Here is a 14,762-nt window from a genome sequence, read left to right as displayed (position 1 = left end):
TCCAGATACCCCCTGGGCCCACCTCCCCAAGCCCAACTTCTAAATTTGCATTTTTTAAATTTTAAAATATTTAAATTCCTACCCAACTTTTAAGAAAAATAAATGAAATTATTTGGTCTTAGGTTATTAGCCAATAAGAAAAGGCCACGTCCCAAAGAGTCTCTGTTCATCTAAGTTCACGGGAGAAATTGGAAAAGGAAGTATTGAAATTATGTAATTGGGGAAATGGATTAGGTTGGGTATATTAAAAAAATTGGGCAACTCCCATTTGATTAATATATCGACTTTGACATTGCATTAGTAGAGTAGTGCAGCAGGTCTTGTGCCCACCGGGCAACCATTTCAGCTGTTCATACTCCAATTATGATGCCCTAATTTTAAAACTTGTTCGCTTTTTGGGGGCAAACGATGAATGGAGCGTTCTAAATTTCCCCCCGCCTCTTCCATTTTCACCAACAAAAATCTCAATTTACGAGGAAGATGAAGACGATGACACAGCTTCCGATGCCACCAACTTAACAATGTCCCAAACAAAATGAATTCCAGGAGTCAGCAAGGGAGTCGGTAAATGTTTGATCAATTTTTTATACTACTAGGAAGAAAGAGATGCGTGCTGTGATGAATGGAGTTGAAGTGGTTTTTGGAAGTCTTAATGAACTTTAGTCACTGGGGTTTCATTTCATGGTTTGATTGTTAGAAATTTGGCACTGATGGTGATGGTTTAGTTTGTTTGTGGGGTTCATTAGTTGTTCGGCTCAGCTGGGATCTTGCGTTTGCTGAATACAACAGATTTGCTCATCTTTTTGTGTTTCAGTAGCATCTCGCTTTTTTACTTTTGCATTCACATTTCCTCTCCAATTATTGTCTACCTACTTCCATCAATTTCTTATTTCACTTATCCAATGATGGAAGCCAATCATTAATTAATACCTGCCCTTTGGATTTCTTTTAAGTACCAGTAGCATCTAATTAAGTTTCTTTTTTACTTGGACATACGAGATCTCACATTAGTTGGACAAGGGAACTTTTTTTAAAAATCTTGAGATGAAGTCCAAAAAAGAAAGTCAAAAAAAAAAAGTTCAAAGAGGACAATATCTGCTAGTGGTGGGCTTGGACTGTTACAAATGGTATTAGAGCTAAACACTGGGCAGTGCGCCAGCAAGGACGTTGGGTCCCAAAGGGGGTGGATTGTGAGAAAGGGTGTGGAAACCTCTCCCTAGCAAACACACTTTAAAAACTTTCCGGAGAAGCCTGAAAGGAAAAGCCACATTCATTACAAGGAGGTACGTTTTGAAAACTTTGAGGGAAAGCTCAAAAGAGAAAATTCAAAGAGGACAAAGGATAAACCTAAAGAAAACAATATCTTCTAGTGGTGGACTTGGACTTGGGGTCCTTATTCCTCATCCAATCAGTTGAAGTGATTTGAAGCGACTCTCTATAGAGTCTCTTGAAAGTGAGAAAGTTGGAGCAAAGATGGTTTTGGATTTTCTTTTTAAGGAAGATAAGCAAGTCTAATGAATCAGCCAACATAATAGTTATAGCCATTGAAAGAGATGCTTGTCGTGAGTCCATATCGATCACCGTAAACCAGTTCATTAGAGGTATGTTATAGTTATCTCCACCAAGTTTAAATGGTGATTTGAGTTACCATTCATGCAGATATTGCAAAACTCTAGTTTGGTTCTTGGAGGAATCTTGATATTACAAGATCTCGATTTGTGTGCAGTTCAATGGCAGAGTTGATTGATAGAGTTGAACTGCAATAATCTATTTCCAAAGGCGATTGTGAGTTGCATATAATTCCTGCTATATGATTGACTCTCTTGAGTTTATTTGGTCAATAATCGGTAAGTTATCAAATAAGATAGCTAACTGAAATAAGTTTTCTAATAACTGTTCATCAAGAGCCATTATACTTGAGCCTATTGAAGCTGTCCAAAGGGAGCCTGATCAGTTGTCAATGCATTTATCACAAGCAGAATTTGAAATTCAGCTTGCACCGTTTGCTGGAAATGCAATGGTTTCTGGTGGATATGCCGTTCTACCAAACACAAACCCATCAAATCTCCTTCACCGTGAAGAATAGTCAAAGCCATCAGTTTTCTTAACATGAAAGATTTGGCCCTCTTGAGGGAAACTACCACTTAGTGGTGTTCTGATCTACAGTGTAAGTTCATAGTACCTTCTGCTGCTGAATTTACCATTGATCGGTCACCAAACCGCTTCAAGCACTAGAAGATTACATCTTTTTAGGCACTGGCTTATGTCTGTAGGGTTGTTATACAGATGAACAATCTGATTTCAATGAAATATCAGAGCTGAAGTGTTGTATTCACAGCATGAAATGCTGCCACATGCAACTTAAAATCAATTAAACAATTGACTGTAATGCCCAATAACTTAATATTAAGGTACTCCACTTTAGTGCTGCTTTGGTATTGAAATTCGCAGCCAATTAAATTGATTGTGGTGGATATTGGGTATGTTGCACTCAACCAGTGCATCCACCTTCTCCACTCACTACAAAGCCTCAAAGTTACACAAGGAAAATGTTTTGAGATGTTTCAGGCAGAGAGAGACCCATAAACTAAACAATCCATATTGCCTAATAAACAACTAAGGTTCTAAACCCAACTTGTAGATCTTTGTAAGCTTTCGTATCATATAATAAAACCCAACCAATAATCAACAATCAGCACAGCCTCTAAACTGTGGCCCTGGTGTGTGACGATTGTTGGCTCCGGATCCTGGATAGTCATTTAGTTCCACACTCATTCTTCCATGCCTCACTTTTTCTTGGTTTGCAATCACCTGAACGAACAGAAACCTTCCATGTTTAAATCCCAAGAGCATAAACAGATAAGTTAGGAAGAAGTCAATCGGTAGTAAAGAGAGAAGAAAGGATCCAACACAGAATAGGTGAGACAAAGTAAAAGGTTGATGGGTAATGTAATATACCATGTGGGTGTTGCTTGAAACTTGAAGATGTTGATTGGATGCATGCATGAGGCTGACACTTCCTACAGAATGAGATCAGAAGCATTTTGTAGTTCATTTTGTAAGAAGAAGAAAGAAAAAGAAGAGGAAGGAGAGTGGTTTGAGAGGGTTACTCGAAGATGGGACAGCATTGGAAGAGAGAAGGTTGTAGTGAAGTCCCAAGAATATGACAAGTAAACGAAGGAAATGAGTGGGTGCTGCCATTGCTGCTCTGCTCAGAGTGCTGCTCTGCTACAAAGAAAACGTGTGTGTGATGGGGGGTGCTTTAGGAAGAGGGCAATTTGTAGTTGTATATTTAAAATTGATTTGCAAATGAGCTGTGTTTAGTCAAGTCCAATAGAAAGTGATAAGCCTAGGGATTCTCATATCTCTATGAAAAATGAAAGATGAAAACTTGGGAAGTGGGAGGGAAAGGGAAATGATATTTTAAAACTCAATATGCTGGGAAAAGTTGGAAGACACCGTGGGAAAGTGACTCGTGGTGTGCACCATTTTACCAGTTGGGTAGTGGGATCTCGTGAGAGGTTTCCTCTTCACCCCGTGGAATCTTATAATTCATTTATGGATCTAGCGTTTTTTCTGGCACACCGTTTAGTATCTAGCTTTGATACGGCTTGTAACGGTCTAAGTCCACCGCTAGTAGATATTATCCGCTTTAATTTGTTACATATCATCGTCAACTTTCTCGATTTTAAGACGTGTCTATTAGGAAGAAGTTTTTTATCTATTGCAAGTAATTTTTCAATTCACTGGATTTCACCTATTAAATAGCCTGTTCAATTTTTTTTTTTTTTTTTGTTACCTTTTATTTAAAGGATGAGAAAAGAAAATTTAAAATATTAAAAATATATAAAGTAAGACAAATATGTATTTTATTGGGTGTAAACTTATTTATAGAGGAAAAAGGGAAGGAGAGAAAATGATTTATTGAGAATTTAAAAGATTTTGGGAATATAATAACATACCTAAGGGACAAGTGTCAAAATGTTGATGGAGCATGTGCCAGCGCAGCAGCCAACTGTTTTCTTTAATAAATTTCCTAATTCTTCAAATTTATTTATTTTGAAGTAAGATGTTGGCCATAGAGAATATGAACATATATATATATATATAAATTACAATTGAACAAAATAATGTTTTTTTTTTCTTCCTTTGGAAGGTGAGACATATTTAGGAAGCACCAAAAATGAAAGAGAAAAAAAAAGTAAAAGCAAAAGCAAAAGACATAAAACATGAAAAACAACCAAATAAAATGATCCACGTGGAAGGCGGCAGCCAAACTTGTGAAAGTGAGCAGTAGGGGCATCGCATCGGGTGCACCAACTTTTGGTACAACCCAGAATCAGAAATGGAAGAAAATCTTTGTGTCCACATAAACTTGTGGCTCACAATCAAATTCACTCGCTGACGTGGCACCCCCACCCCTTCTTTTAACGGATTCATCGTCCAACTTCCTTCCCCTAAACACTCCCAAAAATCCCCTTCCTTTCTTCAACTTCTTCTTCTTCTTCTTCTTCTTCTTGTAGCACACAAAATTATGTTGGATTGTAAGGATCCTGCTATTAAGCTTTTTGGCCGGAATATCCCTCTTTCCGACGACGTTGAAGCTCCGGCGGTTCATTCCCATGACTTCAGTTCTGAGAAACATGCAGAACCCAGGAAGGTACAGAGTGCCTTACACATACCACACTCTCTTATTCCTTCATCCAACTGCTACCCATTTCACCAATTGGTCAAACAAAATCTGGGTCGTTTTTACTTTTTCACTTCCGTTTCTGCTACCTGTGTAATCTGGGTCGTTTTTTCTTCTCTGTTTTTACTCTTGGTTGATTATGAATCCTTCGAGTCTTTTTCTTTTTCATCTGCAAATTTAATTTAATTTTTTTTCTTTTCCTCATCTTTTCAATTAGTTTTCCAATCATGACAGAAAAAAGTTACTAATTTACTCGAAAAAGGAAATAAAAGGGTTTTTTTTTTCTTTCTTTTTTTTCTCTCAATGTCAAACTTCATCTCTACCTCAATTGGGATTTTAACAACGGACTAAACAGAAACTAGATTGACTTAATTTGACTGGTGTCTATGGTTCATAAAACTTTGTTCCTTTTCTGGATTTCAGGACGCAAGTGTAGATGATCTTGAGAAACCTGTTGATGGTTCAGATGATTCAAGAAATCTGGAGGGCGGGCAAGAGGGTAGCGTGAATCCCAAAACGCCGTCTATAGATGAAGAACCAGAGAGTGAGAGGCTTTATTCAGAGAAAACCCTAAAGAAACCTGATAAATTGCTTCCATGTCCTCGCTGCAAAAGCATGGACACAAAGTTTTGTTACTACAACAATTACAATGTCAATCAACCTCGCCATTTTTGTAAGGCTTGTCAAAGATACTGGACCGCTGGAGGCATCATGAGGAACGTGCCGGTTGGAGCCGGTCGCCGGAAGAGCAAAAACTCTGCTTCTTATTACCGTCACATCACAATCTCTGAGGCTCTTGAAGCTGCTGAAATTGAGGCTTCAAATGGAACCCACAAACCAAAATTCATTGGTAACTGTGGCAGAGTCCTCAGTTTCAATTTGGATGCACCCAGTTCTATCCCTAAAGGGTGTGATAAAAGCTCGAGTTTGTCTTCTATGGCAGTTCAAACACCATCAGAATTGAAAACCAATGGCTTCCCTTCTCAAATTTCTTGTCTTTCTGGAGTTCCGTGGCCTTTGGTTTGGAATTCATCAGTTTCTCCACCACCCTTCGGCCCTCCAGGATTTCCCTTTTCTTTTCTTCCACCAACTACTTGGAGCTGTGGGGTTCCAGGACCATGGAACACCCCGTGGTTTTCACCACAAGATTCCACAGCACAAAAATCTAAAGCTTCTCCAACACTGGGAAAGCATCAAAGAGACAATGAAATGGCGAAAGAAGATGCCATTTCAAGTAAAGAAGAGGGAGTTAAGCAGAGAAATGGAGGTGTATTGACCCCAAAGACTTTAAGGATTGATGACCCAAGTGAGGCTGCAAAAAGTTCCATATGGGCAACGCTTGGGATAAAGAATGAATCAATGAGTGGGGGAAGAAATCTGTTCAAAACCTTTGAACCCAAGGGCCATGAGAAGGTTCCTGTTTTTAAAAACGCCTCAGTGTTGCAGGCAAACCCTGCAGCCTTGTCGAGATCTCTCGTCTTTCATGAGAGCTCTTGAAGGCAGATTATATGATTATTCCCCGTTTAAGCGTTTACAGGTATTTGCCTAATTTACATAGCCATGCAGATTGCTGAGCTTCCTTCTTAAGCCTTGTAATGTACAGAGATATATGAAATACTGACATAGATCGCAGAAACTTTGGTTGTTTGTGGTGCCGTCTTATCTGTTTTTGCTGCATTTTTGTATGAGTGAGTCGATGTATAAACCTGAGACAGCCACATGGGCACTGCAGAGAGTATCTTCCAAAAAGTTGAGAAATGGAAAAAAGAGTGGAAAGGCAATTATAAGCAACAAAAGGTGATCCTATGTGTGGCTTTATGCAGCGCCAAAGCACCAAAACGCCTTATCACAACAGCTGTAACAGGATAAGATTGAGAAAGCAGATAGTCCATCTCTTTTCTCTTCTTTTCTTTTCTTTTCATCTCATTTCATTTCATGTTGTTTTTAAGTCGCAACTAATAATAGGGCAAAGGCCAAAGGGAGATATTTAGAAGGTAGAAGAAGAAGCAAGTGATGTAAAAACATGAGGTAGCAGTTCAAATGCCCCTTTTGCTTTCCCTGATTTGTATCATAGGTTTTCTTCTTGTAACGACCCAAATTCACATATTGTCTTCTTTGGGCGGGACGTCACAATCCACCCCCTTTGGGGCTAGCGTCTTAGCTGGCACATCACCTCGTGTCTACCCCCTTTGGGGAATAGCCTCCTCGCTGGCACATAGTCCGGTATCTGGCTCTAATACCATTTATAACGACCCAAGGTGTTTTGTTCAGTCCACAAATGCCTCCCCAAAGCTGCTTTGGAGCTTCTTTATGTGTAGTAAAAAACTGACAGAATAAGCCCTTACAAACCCTTGCAAATCAAACCTAGCTGCTCAAAGTGCCAAGCTTTTAACAACATCAACGAAAATTTTGAACACTTTAATCAATTCTTTGTGCATACACTTTAATCAATTCTTTCTGCACTATGGATGGACTCATAATTCCACTACCTCATTTTGTGTCTTTTTAAATGCACCATGTACAATATAAACAATGTTGTAGAATTAAGGGCAAAGCTATAATGGGCGGAGAAAAAGGTGTGACCGGTAGCTATTGGGAGTTGGGGTCAAACTCCCCACTTCAATGGATCATCTTTTATTAAAGAGCTTAATCAGACAGTTAGCAGATATTGTTTGCTTTAACTATTATATATCGTCGTCAATTTCACAGTTTTCAAAACACATATGTTAGGGAGAATTTTTCATATAATTGTAAAAAATATTTCGTTCCCCTCCTCAATCTCCGGTTAATGCAATTAAAATCTTACGAAAAAATAAGATATTTTATTTCAATATTTCATGAATTCTATACGCATATATATGCATAAGTCCCACATACAAGACATACATGACTTAAGTTTTGAGGCGTTCCAATATCTCCTATTTAAATTAAAAAAAAAAAAAAAAAAGTTTGAGATTGGTGAGTGGGACACGTGTGTGGCAATTACGAAAAAGTATCCAATAATATATATGGTATGGTGCGTTTTTGTTGGGTTTAATTAAATCTTTTCATACTTTATGTTATATTATATGAATGTGCTTCATAAAACAAGGTTGTTTCCAAAAAAGCATCTCCTTTTCAACAAATGCGTATGTTTTTTCTTTGATGAAACTTCTCTTTCCAACGTTCTTTTAATTTTTTTTGTTTTTGTTTTAATGTAGTTAGTTTGATAATTAATTAACATCTTCTTTCGTCATTTGTTCATCTTATTTACGTACCATCAATATTTGGATTCTAGAAAGTATATTTGTAAGATTTATTTGAATATATCATATCATTTGAAGAGGTATAAATCAATTAAATTAACTATAGCGTAAATTCGGAAAAGGGAACTTTATTTTTATAATCAATTTTATAAAGATAATGAATTTATTATTCAAATGTACATGAAAGCGTGTCCTTTTTCTAACCATGGTTAATTGAATTCTGGGATTGAGATTGTAATTTAAGTTAGGAAAGTTTATGAATAAAATTGACATTCAAAGACTTGACTTGTTCTACTCCCGAATCTTAACCTAAAACTTGAATGCAGGATTCATTAAAACACTTGGAAATAGACGCGGCGGAGATGGGTCGTCCAGAACATGATACCGAAATTTCTCAGAACTTCATAGAAGTTAACTGCTTCTGAAAAAGGTTGATAAAGAAACACAAAATGAAGTCATTGCGTCCACTCTTCCATCCCCGGATCTTAATGTTCTAATTTCCTGGAAATTTTCACCGTCGATTCTGAAACACGCAAGCCAACTACTTGAGAAGTTTAATCAGGGTAAGCATTGACCCCGCTATACAAAGATGTTCATGTCTTCCTTTGTTGTCCCCAATATAAATTGCCTTCTGCTCACTGCTTACTTTGATATCTATGCTACTTGTTCACCCTTTCACTCTTTCGCAAATGGCACCCATTGATGAGCTTGATTATGCTAATCCCATTTCAGTTTTTCAGATTTTGTTTCTGTTTTTTCTCAATTTCCTACTTGAATACTTGTTTCCAGGTCCCTTGTACGTTTTCATCCTCTGTGCCGCCTTCCATTTTTATCTGTGGAATTCATGGGTTGCCCACCGCAACATCATCAAACGCTTTGAGGCTGCTGATGATGCGACATGCACACCAAGTGCTCGACGGAATGCCCATGTGGGGCATTGCTACACAGGAATTGTGGGCATGCCTGTTAATGACGCACATGAAGTGAAACTAACCATTGACGATGTGAAAACTATGATGGAGGCACTTCATAACAACATGGAAACTAATAACCTTGAGTTGAAGGCTGAGATTGAGGGGGTATTTGAGGAAGAATTGAGTGTAGGGGAAGTTAAGAAAGCTTTTGATTTGTTTGATGAGAATGGTGATGGGTTTATTGATGCAGAGGACTTGAAGAAAGTGTTGGATGCCATGGGATTTACAGTGGCTTCAGAAGTTGATGAATGCAGGAGAATGATAAGTGGATATGACAAGAATGGAGATGGGCGTTTAGATTTTGAAGAATTTGCTATGCTTGTTGAACAGAGTTTTTGTTGAAAACGGGTGTGTCTGTAAATTTGACTTTGAAAATAAGTGTCTTACATTAGGATTTAACTAAGAGGCAGGATTGTATGAACGATCATTTGTTACAAGAGCATCCTCAAACCTCCATGTGATGTTCTTGAATCTTTAAGTTCCTTTTTTTCTTTGTGTTCTGTGTTTGCAAAGCGTAAGTTGTTCACAATGTTTGGGTGTTTATAAAATATTTTTAGAGCAAGTATCAAGGTTATCTGGGCAAGAGTTGCTCACTAGTTAACTCTAATTTTGAACACTTTATTTGGAAAGATTAGATTTTGTTAATTTTCAAAATGTCAAGGTGATTTTAGGTTAGGGAGCATTTGGGAATGTTGCAACATGTTATTAAATTGACATTTTGTAGGTACATCTCATGCATTGATATGTATGTATATAGAACCATATGTAATGGTTAAATGAAAATTAATTGATTAAATTTTTTAATTAATTTATAATGGGTAGATTTATAGAATTAGAGTAAACTTAATGTTTAATTTTGAAAACTTTAAATATATATTTGATAAACGAAGATTAAAAAAATATATTGTAACATCAAATGAAGAGAGGAAGTAGTTAATTAAACATAGATTTTTCTTTTTGTTTGTTTATTTGTTTAGATTGGAGTTTGAATTTGTGCGATAAAACGTAGTTAAGCGATGTGGGAAGGCAAAAAAGGGAGGGATTATGGATCGAAAAGGAGAAAAGAAGGGGCGGAGGGAACCGGTTGGAGTTTTCAATTTTGATAACGCCATCGCCATCGCCCAAACGATTTCTTGCTGATTGGTTGCGCTAATTTTCACAGCCGAATTCTTAGGCCGACCTTTCGTGCGATCTAAGCAGAGCATTGCATGCACTTCCCCTCTGCCTTCCCCCATTGCCTTCCCCCATTGCCTTCCCCCATTACCTTCCCTTTCCGCCATTCTCCCTCTCCGCCATCCTCTTTCCGCCATCCCCTTCCCTTTCTTCTTCATCATCTTCTTGTTCTTGTTCTTGTTCTTGTTCTTCTTCATTCACTTCCCCCTTCTCGGTGTGATTCATTTCTTTCCCTTCTTGTATTAATCCCCCCTTCCTTTCGTTTCTTTTCCTCTTTCGTCACTTGGGTTTTTCTCCTTTTTCCGCTTCCCTTCTTTGATCTTTCTCCCATTACTTTCTTTCCCATTTTCCTCACTTGGGTTCCCTCAATCTTCTGTTTTTTTTAGCATTTCCCTTCCATTTCTTTCTTCCCCATTTTCCTCACTTGGGTTCCCCCTACATTTCCTTCTTTCCGCCATCCGTTTTCATTACTCTGACTTCTTTTCCGATCGTCATTCTTTGCATCGCCTCCTTTTGGGAAACAGGGGAACCCCGTTAAGGGATCGCAACCGAACTTGAATGACCTCTTGATCCCTCGGATTTTGAGCTCTAGTTTCGCAACTATATCCTTAATAGTCGGTTCTTCTTGTTCCTCTTCTTCCAGCTAGAGAAGTGCATTGATATGATTTCGCAAGCTGGCCGAGTTTGAATACGGGGAATAAAGATACGGTTTTGTTGATTTCATTGCGATTTTCTTATTTTTCCTTATAATGGGAAGGGTTAAGCTGAAAATAAAAAAATTGGAGAGCACTGGTAGCAGGCAAGTGACCTTCTCTAAGAGAAAAAATGGGATTATGAAGAAAGCTAAGGAGCTGGCTATACTCTGCGATATTGATATCGTTCTCCTCATGTTTTCGCCAACTGGAAAGCCGACGCTATATCAAGGTGAACGCAGGTACTATATTCCTCAAGCGACTTCCTATTGTTTGTATGCACCATTATAGGTCGTTTAAAGAGAACCAATTGGAACGGATATTGTTGATGATTCTAGTTTTAGCGACCGATATTGCATTGAAGCATTGATATGTTTCGATGCCCCCAAATCTTGTTTACGCCAAGTCTAGATTAGACGGGAATTTGGAAAATATGAACCATCGATTCATCCGTGTCATCCTATTGCAATTTTGTTCCAGAGACATTTAGTTTGTATTGTTCATAATCTGTGTTGTGTAGTATCTATCTTTGTATCTGGGAGACGGAAGAAGTTTGCATTCATTCACCACAAGAGAGTCTATATCTGAGTTTTCATGTGGTTTATTGTGAAGAGAATTAGAAACCACATAACCAATTAGAGCTTGAAAGGATAGCCGGTTAATTTTCTGTCTTATACTCGATGTGGATCTTTAATTTTACAGCAGCATCGAGGAGGTCATTACAAAATTTGCTGAATTGACTCCACAGGAGAGGGCAAAAAGGTATGAGAACCTATCCTTAATCATTATGACTCAATTCCTTCGCAAACATTTTCTGGAAGCATAGATGGCTAATTCATTCCATTCTGTTTGGAACAGGAAACTGGAAAGCCTTGAAGTAAGTCTCTGCATGTCTCCTTTTCTATTTTCAATCCATCCTTAGAGATTTTATCCTTTTCTTTTTCTGCCTGCTTTTGTTGTACAGCATGCTTTTGAATTCTCGTCTCTTGTGTACAAGTGTACTTATTTGTTTGTATGTTCTATTCGAGCACATAGGCGCTGAAGAAAACATTCAAGAAGTTAGACCACGATGTAAACATAAAAGATTTTGTGGGTTCAAGGTATTTGTCCATATCCGTCAAATGTATATTGTATTCTGTCCGAATTTCAAGATGATTACAATGGACCTGACTTTTCTTTACTCTTTTTCTCCTTTCCTGTAATATCTTGCAGCTCTCAAGATTTTGAGGTATCAAGCCTTTTTTATCATTGTTTTTTCATTAAACGAGAGTAGTTTTGTGCTTTTTACTAATTTTATATATTTTATCAGCAGGAATTGATCAATGAAGTTACCGTATTGCGAGATCAGATTGGTGAAGCACATAAGAGACTGAGGTGCACCTTTGGAGCTTTTATTTTTAAAGTATATAGCCTTTTCTTTTTTTTTTTTTTTTTTTTTTTATTTGGCCCTTTTTCATTTCAACCAAGCTTTCATTGAGGGGGGGAAAAAGAAAAGAGGAAAGAATGCACGGGATAAAGGAACAAAACCCAACTACCAAACGGAGTCAAACTAAAGAAAAGGACTCCAATCATACAATATAGGATGTAACGGGATTTAATCCTTTTGTACCAAGCTTCTACAAGTCCTACAAGTGAAGTCAACCTTTTCTTTTATTATTATAGCCTATGATAAAATGTTAGATGTAGACGCTTTTCTTTATCCACAAAAATCTTGGTTAATGTATATTACAAGCAGATAGACAGCTAGAGGGGTAAAGGTGGAGTGTAAATAGGATATGACAGATGACAGTAGAATTGGGCGGAGGTGATAAAATCTGGAACTTCCAAGTTTGTGAGTCGTCAATGTGAGCCAAAAAGTAAGCCTAAATGCTTACTGATCTATTGCTATAGGCACAATCATATGCATGTTTAGTGTCAGGCATGGAAGTCATTCTGTTTGATGTTGATATTCTAGTGTTCCTCTTATCCCTTCAGCTATTGGAGGAATCCTGATAGTATCAGCAATATACAACAGCTCCAACAGATGGAAGGTTTAATAAGGGAGTCCCTAAACCAGACACGTCTACACAAGGTATGTTATGCGCGTTTTAGTTGCATATATCAAAATGATTGTTCTTGTCCATGACTTCATCCCTCTAGGCTAAAGATATGTTTATTTATCTTTTGACTTGATAATGATATTAAAACCCATTGGCTGCATCATTCTGGCATCGGTTTGGTCTGATGTAGCAGTGTTTTGTGGGACATTCTACCCTATTTTCTATTGCGTTTATTGAGGACAGGGGGATGGGCTTTTCCATGTTACCTATTCTTCTCCAGATTTGATGTTATTTGTTTAAAGAAATTGCTGCTGGTACTTAAATCAGGTTCTGAAATTTGGCAGGAAAATTTAAGAAGACACCAACTTCTCTCACAGGAATTCACGGGCCAGGTAAGAGCAAAAGCTTTCCTACCCCTTCTTACAAGCATGCTTATGTTTTGTATATATTGATAGAGTCAACATGTTTCCATTTACCACAGTATCCGGGTGGTGAGATGTCCTTACCTTTGTTAATGGACGAAATGCAAGGCATTCAACCCCTGTTATGGCTTCCCAACTATGGGACTCAACAGATTACTTTGCCAAATGAGCCTAACTTTCTGCAACCAGGGTGAGCCTACAATGGATGAGATTAGTTTACGAATATCTGCTTTTTATAATCAATATATGTAATGTGTGAATAGTCTGTAGACAAAATTTGAAAAATGCTGTATGATATGTCTGTTTATGTGGGGGGTGATCATGTAGCCTTGAACTGAATTTATGCTGGGGAATGTGTGCAGTGATGTTGAATGCTCATTTCCAAGCTATCCCAGTTACTACAACCCTGGGAAGCAAATTGAAGCTGGAGTATCTGGTCAAGTTGATAGCATGCCACAGGGTGATGGGGGTTTAAATGAATTAAGTGGAACTTCTTGCTCAACACTGCAACTTGGTGAGCAATATCAATACCCCCCTACATGTGATGGTTCCAGCTTCCAAGATGAAAAGAGACTGAACCTTGAGATGGAGATGAACTTGCATGGAAATTATGTGGACAACCAACTAAATGGGAAGTTGGACCTCTCAAGATCTCTATATGATGATGAGCAGCATCCTTGGGGTTCTATACCAGGGCCTTGTAGCATTCCAATGTACCAAAGCAGCAATGCGTACCACCACCATGTAGGTTCTCTACTAACTGCTCCTTCTAAAACATAGTGTACTCCATATTTGTATCCACATTTGTTGTTCAAAAACTTCATAATTGACGATCTTTGTTTAATCAGTACAGAATGCTATTATTGCTATATATATACAGAATGGTCAGTATTGTTAGGATGCTGATATGAGGTGTTATCATGTTGTTTCAATTCATTGATGATTTCATGGCCTCTTGCAGCAACCAAATTGATTCCTACCAAATTTCAGCAGTGATTGAAGGGGTAACAGATTGAAGAGTTCCTCTTGATTGATGTGATCAGCATTTTTGTTGGGATAGATTCCTTCTCCCAAATGCCAGACTCAATTATTTGATCTATAACGAGATGAGAATGATCCTCTGCTCCTCGTTTTTCCGTTAACCAATATACTCAACTTGTAAATACAAGATATACGAGATCAGAGGTTGGTTTTTTAGATTAGATTTTCTTTTTTTTCCTTTTTCCCCTCGTGGAAGAGCTGTAAAATATTTGGGGTTTTCTGGTTTCCTTAGCTGTACATTGAGCTATTGTAAAACATGGAAGCAAATTTCATATTTTCTTTTATATCAAGTTTGGAGAAAATTAAAGATAGTCTTTCTTGCTTCTTCCCTACACTCATAGTGTTTCCATGTGTGCATTCACACAGATCACGTATTCTTGCACAGATTTTACAGCACAGATTTTACAAGCAATCAACTTGTTCATTATTTCATCTTTTCAATTATGTTGTACCCTCCATTAGAGGTAAGCTGGCGATGTTAAACCT

The 14,762-nt window shown here is 37.8% G+C and overlaps 4 protein-coding genes across 6 annotated transcripts; 3 read left to right on the top strand and 1 right to left on the bottom strand.

Annotated features, from left to right (window-relative positions):
- Positions 1-626: 626 nt before the first annotated feature.
- Positions 627-3,362, bottom strand: LOC111782875 (uncharacterized). The gene is made up of 3 exons (XM_023663703.2): positions 3,111-3,362; positions 2,959-3,020; positions 627-2,811 (listed from the first exon to the last, which is right to left on the bottom strand). The coding sequence occupies exons 1-3, from the start codon at positions 3,199-3,201 to the stop codon at positions 2,686-2,688; spliced, it is 279 nt and encodes a 92-aa protein (XP_023519471.1). The 5' UTR covers positions 3,202-3,362; the 3' UTR covers positions 627-2,685.
- A 1,089-nt stretch (positions 3,363-4,451) lies between these two features.
- LOC111782865 (cyclic dof factor 1) lies at positions 4,452-6,337 on the top strand. The gene is made up of 2 exons (XM_023663693.2): positions 4,452-4,660; positions 5,114-6,337. Exons 1-2 carry the CDS (start codon positions 4,535-4,537, stop codon positions 6,185-6,187), a joined length of 1,200 nt encoding a protein of 399 aa, XP_023519461.2. The 5' UTR covers positions 4,452-4,534; the 3' UTR covers positions 6,188-6,337.
- A 2,194-nt stretch (positions 6,338-8,531) lies between these two features.
- Positions 8,532-9,471, top strand: LOC111782872 (putative calcium-binding protein CML46). Its single transcript, XM_023663701.2, has one exon. It carries the CDS (start codon positions 8,592-8,594, stop codon positions 9,249-9,251), a length of 660 nt encoding a protein of 219 aa, XP_023519469.2. The 5' UTR covers positions 8,532-8,591; the 3' UTR covers positions 9,252-9,471.
- Positions 9,472-9,925: 454 nt separating this feature from the next.
- On the top strand, positions 9,926-14,590 carry LOC111782866 (agamous-like MADS-box protein AGL65). Of its 3 annotated transcripts, none has more exons than XM_023663696.2 (11): positions 9,929-11,016; positions 11,477-11,536; positions 11,633-11,651; positions 11,810-11,874; positions 11,987-12,002; positions 12,084-12,148; positions 12,749-12,845; positions 13,158-13,205; positions 13,295-13,425; positions 13,598-13,979; positions 14,197-14,590. In XM_023663696.2, the coding sequence occupies exons 1-11, from the start codon at positions 10,832-10,834 to the stop codon at positions 14,206-14,208; spliced, it is 1,080 nt and encodes a 359-aa protein (XP_023519464.2). In that variant the 5' UTR covers positions 9,929-10,831; the 3' UTR covers positions 14,209-14,590. The 3 variants fall into 3 exon arrangements, with proteins under 3 accessions (XP_023519462.2, XP_023519464.2, XP_023519463.2); XM_023663695.2 differs by having other exon boundaries at positions 9,931-11,016; positions 12,087-12,148; XM_023663694.2 differs by lacking the exon at positions 14,197-14,590 and having other exon boundaries at positions 9,926-11,016; positions 13,598-14,141.
- Positions 14,591-14,762: the final 172 nt, after the last annotated feature.

The sequence above is a fragment of the Cucurbita pepo genome, chromosome 20, assembly GCF_057944985.1.
Source record: "Cucurbita pepo subsp. pepo isolate OVF chromosome 20, ASM5794498v1, whole genome shotgun sequence".
Lineage (NCBI taxonomy): Eukaryota > Viridiplantae > Streptophyta > Magnoliopsida > Cucurbitales > Cucurbitaceae > Cucurbita > Cucurbita pepo.
This window is presented reverse-complemented; position numbering and strand designations above follow the sequence as displayed.